The 20,458-nt window shown below is 44.8% G+C and overlaps 1 protein-coding gene across 1 annotated transcript; it reads right to left on the reverse strand.

The window, feature by feature from the left end:
* Positions 1-23: 23 nt before the first annotated feature.
* LOC108137847 (protein expanded) lies at positions 24-19,202 on the reverse strand. The gene is made up of 6 exons (XM_017259774.2): positions 18,242-19,202; positions 11,391-11,527; positions 11,168-11,313; positions 5,986-6,065; positions 2,514-5,925; positions 24-2,040 (listed from the first exon to the last, which is right to left on the reverse strand). Exons 2-6 carry the CDS (start codon positions 11,480-11,482, stop codon positions 1,436-1,438), a joined length of 4,335 nt encoding a protein of 1,444 aa, XP_017115263.1. The 5' UTR covers positions 11,483-11,527; positions 18,242-19,202; the 3' UTR covers positions 24-1,435.
* Between the last annotated feature and the right edge of the window lie 1,256 nt (positions 19,203-20,458).

Here is a 20,458-nt window from a genome sequence, read left to right on the forward strand (position 1 = left end):
TATATATATATTTGTGTATATGTAAGATATATGGCAAAAATTTTACATTTTCTCAAAGATCACATTCCTCAATTTAGCCATAGACTTTTAGTCGAGAAAAATCTACGCAAATATTTGTGACATCCATCAAAAACTTGAAATCATTTTTGCACGCACACTCACACATCCAAAAAAATAGTTAGGGGTTAATAATTGAACAAAAAATAAACAATCAAAGTGGATAATAAAAATAAATCATAATCATCGCGCTTACTACTAAGGTGGGATGGAGGGCAAGTCTAGGCACTCTTGAAATTCTTTAGTTCCTTTCGTCCAGCGATCAAATCGAGCAAAACCGATTCAAACCGTTTCAAAACCGATCCGATTTGAACGTTTTCCACTCGGTCCGTTCGTTGGCCCGATTCGTTGTGAGTATGTGTGTTTTATGTGTGAGGAGCGATTGCTACGTACTAAAAAATTTGCATAGTTTTATGTTGCGTTGTTCTTGCTGACTAAAATAGTTGTAAATTTAGTGTAAGTTTAAATAAAAATCAATCACAGTTGTTTGGGCGGAAGTAGTTAGTGTTAAGTATTCGCTTTTCTGGCCTAACTAAGTATTTGCAGCTAAGACTAAAGTTCTACGATGTAGTTTAGTTAATTAGAAGTGGTCGTATTTTATACTTGAGTATTGTTGCTTCCCATTTTGTTCTACTCTCTCTCTATTACCGATGATGGTGTGTCATTGTGGCTTGTGCTGTGGCTTCGTTACCAATTCCCTTATGTGACTAGACTGGGTTCTGATTATTTGAATGCGTATTTGAGGTTTAGTTCCTGACGTCCCGTCTCTGTAGTTGGTGCAAAACTGGCTTCTGTTACTTTAGGCCTACGTCATGTGGTTAAAATATTAACTGTGTTTGTTAAGTTGTTTCAGCGGATCTAAGTTCTTTGTTTTCTGTATTATTCATCTGAATTCAGTGTTAGATAAACTTCAAAAGATGGAATGCTTAAGAATTCGCGAATATAAATTGTTTGTCCACTGTTAGGTGTATTCTTCTAAGGCTTATATTGCTTAAGAATTCGCGCATAGGCTTTGGTTTTGTCCACCGTTAGGAGTACTCTGCCAAAGCTCCAAAAATAGTGTTTTCATTTGACATCTGGCTTTTGTTAGTTAAATGCATGTTAGTTCCTGTTAAGATGTTACTGTTTCTGCTGCTCTGTCACCTGATCTTTCCCCTTTGTGCCCAGCGAATTTCTACCCTTCGAAACACTGTGATCAAACATATAAACCCTTGACACTTCTCGCTCTATGCAAATTTCCGAACGCAGAAAAGCTCTCTACACATGGGCACACAAATACGTCGGCACTTCGAACAGCAATCGAACTAGAGAGAAGAGTGTCGTCTTGTCCATTTCCGTTTCCGGTTTCCGGTTCCCGTTCCCGTTTAGCATTACGAGTCTAGCTGGTCTTGTGGTGCTGCTGCTGTTGTTGCTTCATCATGACGGCGGGATCGATCACGTAGTTGTTGGCCTCCGCCAACTGTTGCACAGGCAAAGGTGGCAGCTTGTCCTGCGGATGACGGTGGCTTACGGTTGATCCCTTTCTGGCCTTGCTCAGGGTTCCGCCTCCCGAGGAATTGGAGCCCCCATTGAGGGTGGCTCCCGAAGGCTGCGATCCGGAGGACGGCATCGGTATCTCCTGTCCCGTCTTCGGATTCACCATCACCTTGGTCTGTTTCAGCAAGGAGCGATCGTTGCAGAGCGCCGAGATCAGCGGCAGATCCAAATGCTTGCTCTTCTCCCGCAGCAGAGCAATGTCCAGGGCTTGGGCCTGAGCCTGGGCCTGGGACTCGGCTGCCATCGAGGCCTGCAGCTGCGCCAATATGCTGTTGTTGCCCCGGTTCAATCCCAGGCCAAGACCCAAATCCGGTCGCGGACGCTCACCTGCCCACTGGGCGCCACTGGAGGTCTTCGTTAGCGGAAGGTTGGCGTGGTGAGGATTCAACGTGGGCGGTTTGCGGGGCGGCAGCAGGCTCATCATGCTGGAACTGGGCTTCGACGGTACTGAAAAGTGGAGAGAAAAGTACAGTGTAAGTTGTGGATCATAAAACAAGAAGTAGTCGAGAACCCAGTCTATTATATACCCTACCCCCAGAAATCATTCGAGATTAAGGTTGCGTCATCTGCCAAGCTGCAGCACCACTAATTTTTAGATATCCATTAACTGACATTTAAGCTTATAACTTCTAAAGTACTGGCTCCATTTGGAAAATGTTTGTGTGTTTCCATACCATGTCTCAGAGTGACATAGCTGAGTGTCTTAAGTAGAATCTGCATGTTAAATCTTATTTCTCTGACTATCATAGTTTCCAAGATCTCGATGTTCAAAGGAACGGACAGAGAGACAAACGGACAGAAATACGGACATGGCCTAATCAACCAGCTATTGACACTGATCAAGGAAACGCTTTTCTCTGCCTGTTACTTTTCAACCAATACATTGTGCAACTTATATATATTTATAATAGGTTACTCACTTGGAGGTGGCTTTTCACTGGGCGCCGGCATGGGTGGTTTCTTCAGTCGCCTGTTCACATAGGGCGGTGGTGGTGGCGGGGGCAGCCGCTTTGCCTTGGGCATCGAATCGAGCGAGTTCAGAATATTATCGTCTGATCGCGATCGGGCAAACATCGCCGAAGAGGAGGAGGATTGGGCAGCGGCTGCGGCCAGAGCCGCCGGATGGAGGGGCGGCGGTGGCGGTGGCTCGTAGGAGGAGCACAGGCTGGCCATCGAGGGCGAGTAGAGGGGCGAGTAGCCCGCTCCCGGCAGCTGGACATACGTGTCCGACAGATTCTGGGTGGAGGCATATCGCGAGTGGGCCGACAGAGCCAGCGGAAGATAGGGGGTGCTCCTGTAGATGGCCGGCGACACCTGCATGGCCAGGTACGGATGGTGCGGCGGCGGTGGTGCCGCCTGGGCCATGGCCGCCAGCAGGGAGCCCTGCTTGGCATCCAGATACTCTTGCTGGCTAACCGCCGGATCCTGAATGGGATAGATGACGTAGTCCACATCGCTGTAGAGCTGCTGCTGGTAGAGCTCCAGCTGCTTCCGGGCCAGCTCTCTCCCGTACAGATGGCCCGCCAGATGCGGATGGCTGGGCGGCGGCGGCGGTGGTGGCTGCCGGGGCAAACTGGGCGGCGGCGGTGGCAGAAACTGACGCGGCTTGATCACCGGCAGCAGCACACACGACTGCTGATGGTGCAACGAAGCCGTGCTCTTGTGCAGGCCGTAAGGAACTATGGGTATCCCAATGGCAGCCGATCCGGAGTGTCGGTGGTGCGCTGCCGGCAAATGATGGTGGTGCAGTGAGGCCTGCGAGCTGCCCGCATAGTTGGAGTTGTGCAGCGACTGCTGGCTCAACTGATGGCTGCACACCGACCCGTTGGAGGAGGCCACCGAGGAGCAGTGATGCGGGGCCGCATAGCTGGGCTTGGCTCCGTCGGGCAGCAGGCTGGTGTGGGCCTTCAGGATGCTGATCTGTGGCCTGGTGGTTATGAACCTGGCCGTCACCTCCTCGGACTTCAGGGAGCTCATCGAGCCCGCCGCACTGGGCGCAGGATTGGCCGACGAGCTCACCGATATCAGGGATGTGGGTCTGGGCTTGGAGCTGGCATATGGCGGCGGATCTCTTCTGCGCAGAGCCGCTGCTGGTGGTGCCGGAATGGACGGTGCTGGTGGCACTGGGGGACTGCAGGGTGGCGTGTCCGGCTTGGGAGCCACCACAGCCATGGGCACTGGGCACTTGGCGATCGGCGGGCCACAGAGACCCGTCTTCTCGTGCCTGGCACTGTAGGGCGGCGGCGGAGCTGGTGGCAACTCCTGCTCAGCATGATCCACATCCTCGCCTCCTTGACTGCCCATGGGCAGGGTGACGTAGTCACAGTCCGAGTGCAGGTTGCTGGAAACCGTTTTCCGGCTGGGGTAGGTACCCCGGCCCACAATCAGGTCGGTCAGCTCTTCGGCGGAGAGCAGGGAATGCTTGTTGTCCGTGGGATCACTGCCATCGCCTCTGAAGGAACTCCCCGTACTGACGTTGGAATCGGATCGCAGCCTGAACTCCTCTGGCTTCTTTACATCTTCCGAATCGGAATGTGGCACATGGTTGTCCTCGAGTTTCTGCGGCTGAAACATTCCGTAGTGAGAGCTCTTCTCCGACTCAGCCATCTCCGAGGATTGTCCGGTTAACTCACTGCTGTGCATGGTGTACACTCCCGACGTTTCGGTGGGCGTGGCTCCGTGGGCTAGGGTATACACGCCAGATGCCCCGGACACGCTCTCCATTTCCTCTCTCACCGATGTGGAGAGAAAGTCCTCGGGATTCGCGTCGCTTAGGGCGGAGTTTTGAGCGGTGTGACTAAAGCCCAGCTCCAGACTGGAGGAAGTGGAGTGCACGGGAATGGGGGCGCCTGATAGGGAAGAACCTGCACCGCCAGGCGAGGTCACCACCACAGTGCTGCAGGTGGAGGAGCACTGGGAGCCAATGTTGTGCTGCGAGCTGGGTGAATCTGTGGCCGTCGAGGAATCATTGGCCGTGGCACCCATGGAGTTTCTCTGCGCCGAGGAGTTCGTTATGGGTGGGGTCCCATTGGAACTCGCATCCGCTGGCCTCACACTCAGCGCGGCCAGTTGTTCTTCCAGATCCTTCAGCGACATCTGACCCACACTCGAGGTTTGCCTGCTCACACTGGGTCTGTCCAGCAGATGGGCCAAGGCCAGACTTTCCGTGGACGGAGCAGCCAGGGGAGCCGGTGGTGTATTGATCATGATCTCCAGCTCGTCCTCGGAGTGCACTCGATCACTGACAATCCCAGAGGTGGTATTCGAACTGGTGCTCGAGATCACCGAAATGCGCTGCTCGTTCTTGCTCTTGTAGGGCAGCAGCAGACTTCTGGAGCAGGCGTAGCTGGCATGCAGCCTCTGCGACTCGGCAGCCTCTTCCTCCTCGCGCTTGGACACCTCCTTCAACCTGGCCGCCAGCTTCATGCTCCACTGGTGTGTGTCCTTGCAGAGTGTGAGTAGGAGTTTGTTCTTCTCATCGGAGGCGGCATACAGGATGATCCTGCTCTCCCCGGATCTTATTTCAAACTTTTTCCGTTCGAACGAGAGCTTCGTTATGTTTGGCCAGAGAAAGGTGGTGCTGGCTTCGGCGGCCGACGAAGAGGATGAACTGGTGCTGGTACTGGTGCTGTTGCTGGTGCTCAACTCTCCGCCCAGGATCTTGATGCCCTTGGCATAGACCACGAACCAAGCGCTGCCCGAGCCCTGCTCGCTTTTGGCCAACCGCATGCGGTAGATGTGGGCATTGATGGTTTCATGGAGACTGCAGGCCTGCTGGATGTACAGCAGTTCCGCCTCGGCCGTGGCCATGCCCAAGTGCTCCCGGTGGCAGGCGCGCATTGCACTTCGCGCCCAGGGAGTGTGCAGTCCGCTGGGCAGGTAGTCCTCTATCCGGTAGTAGTCCACCCCGTTCGGTGGCAAAGTGGGCGGCGGCGGCATCGACGATTCCCTCTTCGAGGTGGAAGCCACATAGGTGGAGAGCCTCAGCATCCGCTCGTTGGCACGCTTGCTGATCTTGGGCAGCGTTGTGGTCACACTCAATCCTCGGCCTCCCGCAGACGGAGAGGTCGATGCCTCCTCGCCCGAATCCTCCTTGGAATTAGCCGATCCCGGCGGAGCATCGCCCAGATCCGCCTGCAGAGCCAGTCCGGCCAGGAAGACCAGCGCCTGCTCCGCCTGCTCGCGCGGCAAATCGCGCTGCAGGATGTTGTGGCGTAGCTGTAGGTAGTAATTGTGGCGGGACGTCTCATCTTTCAGCATGAACGGACTCTCGATGTAGAACTGCACGCGGAAGTGTAGCTCCAGGAGCGGTCGTCCATTGGCATCCAGGCCCTGAAGTAAACATGTATGAGTCTTTAGAAATCCCCTCGATTATATATTTGATAAACTTACGTGTGTGTGCGAGGATCGCCAGCTTTTCGGGCCGTATTTGGAGAGCTTGCTCTCGGGATCTGCGAACATGTACTCGCCATCTGAAAGATATAAATGAAAGGAAACGAAATTAATTCACTTATTTCAACAACGGAATCCTTAACTGGCTTTTAACTAAAGATTAACCAAACTTTATTGCTAGAAAAATAAAAAATAAGCGTTTTTCTAACAGAATCACTAAGGAAGCTTCAGACTCTTAATTGAACTTTATTAACTACAGTTCGGTAACTGTATTTTAGGTTTTTGTCAGTATTTCTTTATGTTGCCTGTCTTTATAAAATATTTAAACATTTTCGTCCTTAAGAACAAACGATTCATTCATTAGACACACATTAAACAACGAATTGTAAGCCCATTGACAAAAATAAAAGGGGACTACAATTTTAGTTGCCAAGTCGGATTCCATCTCCTTGCGCAATTTCCGCTTGGGCTAAGAAACTTTTTGGCGCGCCGCCTTCAAGGTCACTAATCAAAATTTTAAATGAACTTTCGGATATGCGAGAGTAGCCGTAGCCGTAGCCGCAGCCGCAGCCTCCTTTCCTCTTCCGAATCGGGCTCAAATCGGACCAGACTTTTCTGTCAGTTTGTCAGGCAATAAACAAGCAACCCATTGACATCAACAAGAGTCAGAGTCTCCGTCTCCGGCAGATGGAGACTATGATGACGACGACATGTCAGGCTGTCAGAGGCCCGTTGCCCGATGCCCGATGTCCGATGCTTGGAAGCGGAGGTATCGGAGACCGGTATCGGTGTATCGGTGCCGGGTTATATAGCCCCCTTCCTCCCCCCCTCCCTCCAATTCCAGCAGAAGGGCCCAAGGGCATGTCGGTGGTGCTCGAGAAGGCAGGGAAATAACAACAACGAAATCAACACACACTTCATCGGACGAAAAATTGGAATTCCTGCATACGAAATGAAGAGCAGCAAGATGAAAAATAATAATTATGAAAAAAAGCAGGCAGGCAGGCAGGTTGAAGGGGGGCCATGGATGGAATGGAGGCAACACGGCACAGCATCCACAACAGCAGCAGCAGCAACAATATCATAATAATCAGCGGCCGAATAAGTGCCTATCAATGACGACGTTGTGGACGTGGAGCTGAAGCTGAAGCTGGAGTGGAAGTGGCAACAAGTGGATGGCCAGGGGAGAAAAGCTATTCGAGTTCGAAGCACTCAAAAAAATATAACAAAAAAAGAACTAAAAGAAAGCAAAAAATAATTTACAACCTGTCTTAAAAACCTAATCATAATTTGTAAACAACTTTTAATCAATCATATTCGAAGGCTTCGTAGCTAAAATAAATAAACAAATATACACTACAACTGTTAACAATGGTTTTCAAACGAACTTTGTATATTTTTTAGGCATGTACTTCAAATTAAATTTCATACATTATATTATAACCAGATTCGATTAAGACAATTTCCACTATTTTTTTCAAAGTGTAGAACAAAGTCAGAGCGAGAGCGAGTGTTGCATACCAAGCCCAAAACGCAGCAACGAAAAAAGCAGAAGAGAAAGAGGAAAAAAAACAGGTAGAAAGACAGGTAAGCAGCGCTGCAAAAAGAGGCAGCTGAAACCCAAGTCGTTCGGTTTTTAGCAGCAGTTTTTAGCCTCGAATGTTGAAACTCAAAACAATTTCTTTTCGCATTCAAATTTCACTGCACTCCAGACCGCGAGGACTTTTTGGCCAACGGCCCTCCATCGGAATCCGAAGTCCTCCTGTTCTACGAGCAGGTGTGAAGGCCAGAGAAGTCCGATGAGTCTGAGGTAGCCACTCGTCGGCCTGATGGATCCGCATCCTCACGCAATCCCTGCGTTCCATTCCACCTCATCCGCTCCGCTCCCCCAGAGGCAAAAACCTAATAATTAACATATTTTCCATCGCATTCCACAGCGCTCACAATTAACACGCACGCACACGGGTTTGTGGAGGAGGGCTTCGAGAGGGGCATCGAAATAAAACTTCAATTTGAAACACATGCACCACAAATTACAGCCTCAAAAGCAGAGGCAGCAGCAGCAGCAGCAGCAGCAGGAAAAAGGCAAAGGCTCATCAAGCGCTGGAATTCCAGGGCTAATGGCAGGAGGGCATGAGGGTCTAGAGATGAGGTCTGAAGTTGAAGATGGAGATGGAGATGGAGAAAGAGAATACGACGGAGTCGGAGACAGCTGCGCCCAATGCCATGGCCTGGCATTCTTCAGATTCAGATTTATTTTCCAGAAGGTTGCAGTCCGAGTTTGAGTGGCCATAATAACCACAAAATACGGAGAAGGGCCACAGGTAAAACTAGACCAAAGAATACCCTGGAATATGATTTTCAAGAATCGGTGAATTTAAAATTAAATAAACAATAAAATACAATATGTAATAAGGTACAAAAAAATTAAAATGGTGTTCTATATTAATGAGATTAATAAAATGTAATTTCAAAATGGAAAATAATTTTTAAATTTTTAAAGTTCACGCATAGTCTAGAGACCAAATTTGAATTTTGTAGGGTATACCAAAATTGGACAGCCTCAGAGATAAATGTGTGTGTGCATCGAAACTGGCTAAAAGAAAAAAGAGAACGAACGAACCAACAAACAAAAAAAAAACATAAAACCAAAAGAATTTTAATTTCCGATCTTATCAGATGCACGCAGCCCAAAGAGGAGAGGCAGAGCAGCTGGAAAGGATCAGGGGATGAGGAGGAGGGGTAGGAGGAGGAGGAGGAGGCCAGCCGTTGCAAGGCCGAGTGTCCAAGTCCAAAGATTGAAGACGAAGACGAACCAGCCAACGCCATATAATAATGATTATGAGCCATTAACATTAAATGGAAAAGAAAATGCTGGTCTACAGATTACAGCTACAAAGGGGGCGGGCCCCGCAAAAAAGGGGCGGGGAAATGATGAGCCAAGGGGAAACCAAAAACCAAAACCAAAAAGGTTCCTTCCTTTCCTGCCCCGGAATGCGGCAGTGTGGAATCCAAGCAATGCAACAGCCTAAAAATAACTCCAAACGGAGAGCATGAGGATGAGTATGAGTAGATGGCCACTGGGATGACTGGGATGACAATGTTGCCAAATTGCCATCGGCCGAGTGCCACTTAAAGTGAATCTTGGCTGCCATTCCAAAGGAGCAGCGAAAATTTGCATAAAGATGAAATTTATCGACGCTGGCCGGCCATAAAATTTAAATTCATTTCCATCTCCATCAACGGACGCAGACGGGACATCATTTTGGCTTTTTCTGTCTCTCTCTTCATTTTATTTTTTTTTGTTTTTTGAAGGGCCATACCGAATAAAATCGAAAGACTCAGGCAACGAACTCGGAAACGGGGCAGGAGCAAACATTCCAGGCTAGCCATTCAAAGGAGAGGGGGTACACTGAAAATTAGGGGCTTGAGAACTGTACAACACTAGAAAAAAGTATGTTTTTTTACACATTTCTTCAGGAATTAATCAAAAATAATAAGAAGGAAGCCAAATTACCGTATCAGCTTTAAAAAAATTGTATATTCAATGGTACCACTTTACATCGATTTTTATAAGTATATATTCAATTGGACTATAAGGACTAATCAATAATACAAAGGTATTCAAATTGATATCTATTAAATTTTGTGGCGATGTTTCAAAAGATTTGGTTATTAAGATCACTAAAAATCCTAAATTTAGATTTCCTTTTTAAGATTTGAAGAACAATTTAAAATGGTATTGAAATCAAATTGTCACTATAATTATTGTTAAAAATCAAATTTACTTTTGTTTTTTTTTTTAGTAGGTAAATAATTCTATGACTTAGAATTTGTATATGTTTTTCAGTGTTCACATCTTTTGGGTCTGGTGAAAGAGTGGGGCGTGAAATGCTGGGCAAGAGAATGCGGGGACAGCGGTGTACGGACTTGAATCCAGGCAAGAAGAAAACACAACAACATAACCGCATGCCACTCACAAATACACTGTCAACTGACATTGGCAAGAATCCTGGGCCACAAACTCAAACTCAAACACACACACACTTAGGCAGAATGCAAACTGCCAATTTCATAGTTGAGCCAGAGGAATCCTCTGCGAGGCGAGGACGTTGGCATGCCCAGCCCCATCTTTAGATTCAGTTAAAGCTGCATCTATAGCTCCAGCAGCGACTCCGCCGGCTTCAAACTGCATACCAAATTCTTTGCTGAAGATGTTGAGGCAACTTCCACGCTCTTCTGCCGCTTGCCACGAAATTGATGCCAACCAGATTCGAAAATTTACGTGTTGTGTTCTTGGGCTATTGCTCTAACATCGTAGCAGCAAACAAGGGGTATACTGGCATAATCAGCGAGTTATTTTAGATACAAAAAGGTAATCCTCCTCCAGAATTATTATGGAAAACTTAATATTCACATTGATCCTTAAAACAAATTTTTCCCTATTTATATGTATTAGTTTTTTGTTTTTTTTCTCTTAAACTTTTCACTTTTTTTCAGAGTAAAAGAACTTCGTATTGAAAGAAAATCGAGTTCTTCGCTCCTTTCTCGTTGGCTGTTTGTGTGTGCTTGTGGGTCTTTGGAGAACGCATATATCTGAGGCCAATGCCAAAGACGTTGTCTGCTTGTTCTCCGAGTTTCAGTTCAGGCTCCGGATCTCTGGACTCCTCCATCCTCCAACCTCCATCCTCGAAACTCCATCCTCCTTGGCTGTCGTTCGATTCGTTTGTGTTAATGCAACGCGCGACGGCTACCTGAATTACTGAACACGCGTCTTGTGTCTGTTCCCCTGCAACTGCCCCTCTTTTCCTGGGCCCCTCCGATTTCTGTGTTCCTGAAATTGTTTGTTCGCCATGGAGGCGACGCGTTCTCTGGCTTTTTGTTCGTTTTATGTGCCATTTTTTGTGTTGCTCCGCTGTGTTGGTATTTTTATGTGTTTTGGCAGATCGCTTTGGCCAGAATGGAGGATGGTGGCTGGTGGATGGTGGATGGAGAGACTGAATCTTCTGCTGCCGCTGCCTCTGCTGCTGCTGCTGTTGATGATGATGAGCAGCTTTTAGAGCGGACTGGTTTATGTTTATTAGTTGTATTTTTCTGCCTTATCGCTGGCATTTGGCTACTCCAGAGATCGGATACAAATAAAACCTGGAACGGAACGCCAGAGATTGAGATTCGGACTCACCTATGAGCACAGCCAGACCGAAGAGTTCGGTGTCCAGCATCCCTTGCGTGGCAAAGTGCAGACATGTCTGCGTGTAGACCTCGCGAACCCGACTCTTGGCATCGACTAGGAAGTACAATGTTTTCGGCTGCTGTTGCCCCAGAAGTCTGCAAATTACACAAAAAAAATGTAAACAACCAGATTTTCGGGTAACTGTTTCCACATTTCCGCATTGAACACTCACCTCAGGGCCAGGAATCGCGAGCCTGGTGATAGTTGCTCGGCTGAGGACGCGCATACTTCCAAAGGCGCGCTGACGGTGCAAAATGCTCGCATGCTGCATCATTTTCCGTATACAGCGCGCGCGTTCGAAATACGTTGCTATTTGGATAAAAGAGAAAAGATAATAGATTAATATCTAGGTATCTTATAACATGAAAAATGATTAACATTTAGTTTAGTAAACAAACACTAAATTATACAAAACTAAACAATGTTTAACCAATAAAAAAGAATATCAAAAATATTTTATTTAATATTCACATGTCAACAAATAGGTATAACTTTTATAATTAATAATTCTATATTGCTTTCGCTTTCTTTTTCTATTCGAACATATTAAAGGCCACATTGATATGCAATTTAAACAAAACGAGTATAATTTGTTATCAATTTTATTTCTGTGTTTAAATAGCTTTCGGCAAATTCTGTGCTTTGATGGCTTTGAATTTGGCGTTTGTAGATGAAATCTCTTCGAATTCCGCAGATAGATCGCAGCATCATTTCTATCCGCATTTCTGGCTCATCAAACTCACATAAAGCTGCCGCTCGATCGACTTGGTTAGGCACCATTCTTTCAGGCAAATTGATGCCGCTGGAGCCGCCCCAGACGGAGTTGGAGACGAAAGGCGGAAGATGGCGATGTCGATGGCGATGGCGCCCGCCTCTTTTGGGCTCGCCGACTGCCGAACAATTTCACCAATCAATAACGAAAGACTTAGGCGACAAACTTGATTAGCGGGCAGGGGACTTCGACTTGGACTTGAATAGTGAACAGTGAATAGTGAATAATGAATACTTGGTGACTGGGGACGTGAGGCGGTGCGTGCGTGGCAACCAAACTCCCTCCCCCTCTCGATGCGTTCCGCATAAAATTATTAAAATTCAGTTAAAGAAAGTTCCAAAAGCCTGAGCAGAGAGAGAGAGAGAGAGATAGAGAGGGTCCGAAACTGGCCTCGTGATGAAAGAAAAGTATTTTATGCATAAATTAAAATCAAATCGAATCAAATCAACATTTTTGTATAGAGTGCCGGCAGCAGCGGCGACGACTACAGTTTCTACCAACCCGGCGGAGACGCATAAATTTCAATATTGGCGCATTTTCTGTGTCTAATAAATATCAACGTCCAATAAATTTATTCAGAGACAAGTCGAGAGTCGGACTCCAGAGCCGATAGAGAGGGACAGTGGCATCTGCATGCCACTAAGACAGGACAGGCAGAAAGAGACAGAGGCTGGCAGAACCGCCCTGACTTATAAATATATGATCGGTTCGAGCAAAGGAACGCATGCCTCCACCACCACCACCTCCCTACCGAAAAACGATCATCAATCAAAGCGCGCATTTGACATAAATTAGAAACCAAAGAATATCTGGGAACAAACGTAACCCCCCCTCCCCTCCTCCTGAAGGCCTCTCGAAAAAGGCTTTTGAAAAGCAATTATATTAAAGCCGATTTCCATGCCCACCTTGGACCCGGCTAAGGTGGTCTGGAGAACTGGCTCCGACAGCACTTTATGCCAGATCACCGACGATTACGAAACGAGAATTGGATTTCCAGGTCTCTAATGTGCTTCGATTGAGTTATTACCGAGGAATTTATCGGAGAAAAACAAAAACTACACTGTTGAGCTCTCAAGAGGAACTGGATTAAGCTATCACTCCAAATGAAATGTTGGGTGAGGGTTTCGAAAAATGTTTCACCATTCAATTGCTAAAAAAATTACTTGTCAAACTTCAGATTAATATTTTAAATTGTTTTTTAATTGAATTTTGTAAGATAAAGAAAATTGTAAAGACTTATAAATGGAACGATAAGACGGTTACTCAATTAAATATCATATCAATTCAAATTTAATGTTATTAAGTGCCTTATCATTAAATAATGCAACCTAGCTATTAATTGACAGTTAAAAAAATTGTATTATCCAATTTAATGTGTAGTTACACAATAAAAGGAAGCAATGAATTGTCTTTAACGAAAAAATCCTGTCAATTCTTATAACAATAAAAGGAAGCTAGTTAGAAAATTGCATTAAATGGATGGGAATGACAAAGGAAACGAGCGATACAGGTGCATTTTTCCGGAAGTAATGGCTAATTGCTTGATCAACGGGTACATGATGTCAGTGAGGCGATAAATCCGCTGAAGACTACTTCGAAGCTCACAATGCCGGTCAATATGGAATCGCCAATGCGGAAAAGCAAAACCGAAACCATGATTTCTTTGAGGATTAGTCAACAGAAAGAGGCCAGAGCCAAAAGCGTTTTTAATTTCAAATGCAAACAAATTAAAAGCATTTAAAAATTTCAATCATAGCAAATTATCCGCATTCCGTTGTTTAATGAGAGCGGGAAGCGAAGAAAGCCGTGGCGACGCTAATTATCAAAGCTTACAGTAGGAGGTTCGGTAAATACACAAGAAGAAAAATGTATATAATATAACAACAAATTTTATGATTTTACATATTATTTAAAAACAGAACTCACCAAATTTATTTGATGATGTTCAAAAATGTCAATAATTAATATTTTAAAATAATTATAAATATACTTTATAAATATACTTTATACTTTTTTAAAATATAAAAAATTCTGTGTTTGAGTGGAGTATTTTTGCATTGGCACTGTAATGTCGAAAGGAAATAGAGTGTAAAATCCATATATATATTTTATTATTCACACATTACTAAAGTAACGTCCTGGGAATATTAAATTGATGACAAACTTGTTTGTTTCTGTGTAGTTTGGTTGGTAATTAAAAATCGCAGCAAAGAAGCGAGCCAAGTGGAGCTGAGCAGGCGCAAGAGACACGCTAATCAACAATTAGCAAATGGCAATAAATATTTTGTTTATGATTAAGCAAGGGGCGAGGTTGTCCAGGGGCTGGTGGCTCCGTATTCGTTTGGAATGCAGACGCTTGTGGAGAAAGAGGACTGCGTCTAGTGGCAATAAAATCCCACGGGCTCTGCCGCGACCAAAGTCAATTAAATGGCGCAAGCGCCAGCAATGAATGCTTTTCTGCTGGCTAAGCGAATGCCAAAAGGGGTGAAGAGCGAAGAAAGGCAGAGAGAGTCGGTGGAGACAGAAGCTGATACGTTCCGCATACGCCACGTTGTGCTGCGACAGCAACTCAAACAGCCAGTACTGCAAAAAGTTTCGAGCTAAAGTTTTAAGTGTCTCAAAGGTGCATACACCTTGAAGTTCCAAAGAGGGAAATTGGTAAGTCGTTTTAAAATTTAAACAACAAATAATATGCAATTTTTAAATATATCAAGCTTACATTTAAATTAAACCTATCTTTTAAAAATAGCATAAGCATTAAACCCCGCTTTTTTTCCTGTGCACACCCCTCCAACCAACTGCTTTGACAACTGCACATGCCAATGCACTGAGCTCATTCGGGGCGTGTGTTTGTCAACCGAGTTCCAACAATCGCAAAAGTCGAACGATCGATTGATCAGACCCCAGGCCTCAGAGCGGTGCAAAGAACGGCGGATTGAGGGGCGAGGTGAGACCTATAGAGCCGAGACTACGATAAGCTCTTTAACCGCATGTGCAGGCCCATTGAAATGCTGAACGAATCAAAAACGGAATCAGAAATAGAAATAGAAAATATCCATATGGATTTCAGCACGGAATGCGAGTGCGCATTGGGCAACTCAATAAACATGGCATCGTAAACGATCGTAAAAGATCCGAGATCCGAGGAATGTGAGTCAAGTTGAGAGATCTTGGAGATCATCAAGCTGGGTGAAAAGCCAAACTATATATTCTAGAACTAGTCTGCTTACAAATATAACACTATCAAATGTTCAAGAAACCACAATTTCTTCAACTTTTCACACTAGTTGAGGGGTTAGGCCCCCTAGACGCCGCCCACAGCGGTCTTTTGAGTCTGATGTGAGTGCATGAGTACCGAGTGGCTCTCAAACTGGATTCGGATTCGCATTCTATTGAAAGTGTTTCGAGCGCTCTCAGCTCGCCAACTAATGAATGACGATCGGCGGTGAGCGGTTACTTTTGACGTGGAATATTTTTCTCATGAGCTGGCCTGGCGAGACCGGAATATGGACTGCTAAACCGGAGCGGGTTCTACGTAAATCTGGGCCTTTTAATTACCGATAGAACGGCAAACTGGCGTCAATGGGGCGGCCAGATATAGTTTTGTTCGGATTCAGTTTGGTGGCATTTTCACACGCTGGCCAACGCGGCGGATGCGCGTCATTGAGATCGAGGTCCCCAAGTGTCATTGTAAAAGGGGTGTGGTGCTGTCGTCACGCAAATGGGTTTAGCCTCAGCCGATCTCTCAGAGAAAGTATAGTAATTTAAGGAACATGTCTACATCTAAAATTTACCCAACAATTTGTCAAATGAATATGTTATCATTGTTATATATTCTTAGGAGTATACAAATCTTCTATTATTATTAATTTTAATTTAATTTTTCATCAAAATACAAAATTGTGAAATCAAGTGGAGCTAATGTTATGATTTTTTCGGTATGTGGAGTAATCTATGCCATCAAATAGGCGAATAACTCCGCGTCTTTTTGCCAAACGACAATTATCGAAGAGGAGAAAACAGAAACGAGGCGAAGAAGCGACAGAGAAACGAAACCAAACAGCGGCAACTGCCGAATTCCGAGACTCCACTTGTTGTGCCAGTTATGGCCAAACAATTTGGTGTCTTTGAAATGCGCGAAATGTCCCAGCCGATGATAATAATGAAAATGGTTTGGCTTTGCAACCAGCAGGGCGGAGTGGGCCAAATGAAACCAGCGCACACGTCGTCAAGCGACGAAGCTTGGCTTTGGTTGTCTTGGCACCACCACATCGGACCACTCGGCAGCACACCGCACCACTTTGCACCACACCCCGCCTAAATGCCCAACTGGGCGGAGATGGTAACGGTGGAGGAGGCGATGGCCTCCGCAATGAGAGCAGCAAACAGCAAGACGGAAAAAAAACGAAAAAAAGAAGCCGCAACGTGCGCCGCATGCCAAATCAAAGGCGTGCGAAACTATGCCTGCGGTAATACCTTAGAAAAATGAGTAATGCCAAAGGGTATCTTGGTTAAACAGATGCGAGAGTTTTATAACTTCAATCACAAAGTTCCCGAATAGATTCTAAAGACAACAGCTTCTAATGTATTAAACAGCGAATTCCAATTTGTTTAAAATATATACCTGAAACAGTTCGTTAGCTTCTTTGAAAACAACATGTTTGTTTAAACTGCAAATAAAAAGAGAAGTTAAGTTTTTAACGACTGGAAATAGTCGGAGTTCAAGTCAGCATGGTTCCTCGAACTTGAGTACCCTTAAAGGTCATTCATAAGTCTATCCCAAACTGAATGATCGGGCAAAGCCACGCCAAGTGCGCTGGGACGCTATATCTCTATTTCAGCCTCGACTCCGATTGTCATTCAAAATTTGTTTAATTTGTTGTACATTTTAATTGCTTGAATTGTTCGAAGCAACAGTCAACCGCACTTGTGGCTGTGTACATACGCATATTGACTGCGTGCAGGAATTTCGGCTTACGAAATTATTATTTTAAGTATTTATTATTATTGCTGTTGCCGTTGTCAGTTTCAATGCGAAAGCCCAGGGCCTGAGGTCAAGTGTGATGTGTACAGAGATGGGGATGGCTATGTTGATGTAGATGTAGATGTCAGTGCTCAATCGAATACAACACAAAAAAAAACCACAAGACTACAACATCGATTCGAAAGATACATGTGTACATGGCGCGATACAGATACGTCTGTCCGGAGATTCAGTTACCCATAAGTATAATTGCCTGCTGGCAGAATCGTTTAACGATTAGCGTTAAACGTTTTAACCGCTTAAAGCTCATCGCCTGATACCTAAAGCGTGTGTTTTCCGCCATTTGTTTATCTTTCGCAGCTGATTTACATTCGAGTTGTCTGATTCTGCTTGCCACGATTGCCGCAGGGGTTCCGATTTCAGTTATTGTTCCCCGGATCCCGATGGCCGACTGAAAACCCAAGCCCGGGACAAACAACAGAGCCCCATCCCCCAACGGTGGCTTTAATTTTCACTTAATTGTTCCGTTCTCGATCGCTTTCAGACAACAGTTTAAGCCCCACTGCTCGATAATCAAAGCACTTTATTCACTGGAACACACCTATCTAGTCCACTTGAAAATATAAATTGGTTTTGGTTCGAGGGAATACAATTCTAGACAAATAATTGAAAGTATAGAATTGCTATAAAACTATCACCTTATAGGAAGTACAAATTTATATACCAAGTATGAAGAAATATCCCCAGATTGACATTAAACTAATTAGAAAATTGAAATTGGTTTTTGGGTCGTAAAACAAATTCTGGGAGAAGAATTGAAAATTTAGAATTGCTTCAAACCTAGAGAACTGTATAAATAACTATATTTTCTATATGTACCAAGTGTTAAGGAAGAATCCCAGATATTTGATAATGAAAAACTAATTCTCAATTTCCCTATACCCTCCATAATTTGAAGAATTTGTCTGGCATTTGAAATCCCATAAGCCGAAACGGGTTAATTGCACAATACGCTGGATTTTTTACACTTTAGCGGATCGCAAAAAAAAGAGGGAACAAAGTTTTAAAACTGGTGACAACAACGAAAAGTTAAACAATCGTTGGACGTTGGCGATTTTATGGTTGGCAGATAAGAAATTCGCTGGCATTTGTTTTGTTTGTCGTTCGCTTTATGATTCCGTTTTCGGGGAGTCATTAAAATTCCGGGGAAATGGGCCCCATAACGTGTATACTGCTCTCTACATACATATGTCTTTCTCTTTCTTACCTTAAGCCGCTGCAAATGTCGGCATTGTTGTTTTTGTTGATTCTGCTGATGTTTCGCGTAATCCACAAAAATTGAGTTTTCAAGTTGAAGTTTTGTTAATTTTTAGCCCACTATATATGCACTTTTGAATTAAATCTATCGATTTGGCTATCGATAAATGACTAACAGTAAAATTTTCGTTTCGTTTGCGTTGTTGTTGCTGTTGTTGTTTTCTGACCTCTTCCACGACGTGCGCTGCGACTGCGCAGTCAACAGCGAACGGTCCGCATTCCAGAGTCGCTGGAAGGGAAGGGGGCTGAGGGGCTGGGGCTTGTGGGGCTGAATGTGGGAGAGGGAGAGCGCACAATTTTTTTAATCAAAATTCACTCACACCATCACACAAACACGCGCGCGGGAGAGCAGTATCTGTGAGTGTGTTTGCTCTCTTCGGAGTCGTTGTTGTTGCGCGAAAGAATGCCGTTTGCTGGGTTGTTGTTTCTGCTCCCTGCTTTATTTGTTGTAATTTCCAGTGACCAGTTGTTGTTGTAGCTGGTTGTTTTTTTTTTTTTTTTGACCAGCGCCAACTTTTTGGAGTTGGTTTTTTTTGAGTTGATTTCAGCAAGTCGGAGTTATTTTCGTGGCTTAAAGGCGCGTTTCCCCAAAAACAGCACTAGTTGCACTGCACACACCAACAAAAATCACTTTTTTTCTGTTTCAGTGAAAAGCGAACTTTACTTTTGAGCCACGTTATCTATGTGTGTGTGTGTGTGTGTATCCGTATCTGAGCAAGCGAGTGTGTGTATGTGGGCAATCTGCAGATTAAGTTTTCCGAAAGGTTCGTGTAAATTGATTAAACTATTTTCATGTTTCTTAGTGAAAACCACATGCTTTTCTATCCCGGCGATCAATTCGGTTACCGTCGACGTTTAGTGATATTTCTTTGCTGACTTTCCACTGACACGGACTCAACGAGCGGACTCCAACGACTGGAACGCTGGAAGATTGGAGGTTGGTTATATAGATTTTTTCGGAGAGAATTGACGACAAGAGAGCAGAAGAGAGAGCACTTGCATGTATGTGTATCTATGTAATGTGTGTATCTGATCTGTTTGCGAGTGTGTGAGCGGAATTCCAATGGTTATCACTGTCGCAGGGGGAGGGGTAGAATGGGATTGAAGTGGCCACAGCCACTGGAATGTGGAACCCTTTGGAAGGAAAATCAAGGAGCTAATCAAGGGCTTAACTTGTACCCTATAAAGTTTCTAGGTTCAGATGCGGGTAGGAGATCATAGATTTATAACATAGCAATTTAACAAATATTTTTAAAGCGGGATTACTTAAGGTTTAAAAAAAAATAGTTGTAAGCATGTACAAAATTTAAGCTGTTAGTAATAGGGAAATATTTACATATTTCTGGCATAAAAAATAACGTTTGATTTTAAAAATATGCTTTTTAAAAATAATTCAAATAAATTAATTACGAAATACGATATCAAACTATGCATCGAACAAAACGTTTGTTTCCAAGCGTTAATTGTCTTTCTTTAGCCGACTTTCAGACTTTAATCATAAACAATTATGGCGGATTATAAAACCATTGAAAGCTTGCGGAATTCAAATCAACCCATCGCTTTTGTATGGCTATCGATGAGGCTATCTTAAATATAAACTCCCTGGACAGAACCCAAATGGATGGAAAGGGGAGCTCAGAGGGTCTGGAAGACACTGCCTCTGCCGGCGTCCTCTGCTGCTACGATATCGTCACTTGGGCGCATTCCTCAGCATATTTTGTTTTCCTTTTTCTTTTGCGGCTCCCTCTTCCTTCTTCTGCTTTAGCTGTTTCTACTCCTACTCCTCATCTTCCCCCCTTTCCCCTTCTTCATTGCTTCAAATATGCGGCATACACACGCCCCTTGACTTGAATGGGCGGCGAAAAGGGGGGCAGCGTATTTAAGGGCGTAGCCAGGTTTTAACAAAAAAAATTGTTTTTAAATTTAAAATCATAAAAAAACTGATAAAAACTATACAACGCTACTGCAGGCCGAGCCCTATTTTATTAAGAAGTTTATTTTGTTTGTCAAAAAATATAACTTTAATTTTTAAGGGGCCGACTGTCCCCCTGGACTTTTCTGGCTACGCCCTTGGTTGTCGAGAACGGAGAGAGCACGTTCTTGACGGGTCGGGGGTCGGGTCTTCTTGCCATGGTCATAACTTGTTGACTGAAGTCAGGAAGGCGGC

The sequence above is a fragment of the Drosophila elegans genome, unplaced genomic scaffold, assembly GCF_018152505.1.
Source record: "Drosophila elegans isolate 14027-0461.03 unplaced genomic scaffold, ASM1815250v1 contig_814, whole genome shotgun sequence".
Classification (NCBI taxonomy): Eukaryota; Metazoa; Arthropoda; class Insecta; order Diptera; family Drosophilidae; genus Drosophila; species Drosophila elegans.

What these genes read in the sequence shown, in the direction of transcription:
- LOC108137847 (XM_017259774.2), bottom strand. Translation starts at nt 11,482, where the DNA reads ATGCGAGCATTTTGCACCGTCAGCGCGCCTTTGGAAGTATGCGCGTCC. An exon ending in TCGCGATTCCTGGCCCTGAG is followed by an intron (nt 11,314 to 11,390) that starts GTGAGTGTTCAA and finishes TGTAATTTGCAG; the next exon opens with ACTTCTGGGGCAACAGCAGC. An exon ending in CGGTCTGGCTGTGCTCATAG is followed by an intron (nt 6,066 to 11,167) that starts GTGAGTCCGAAT and finishes TATATCTTTCAG; the next exon opens with ATGGCGAGTACATGTTCGCA.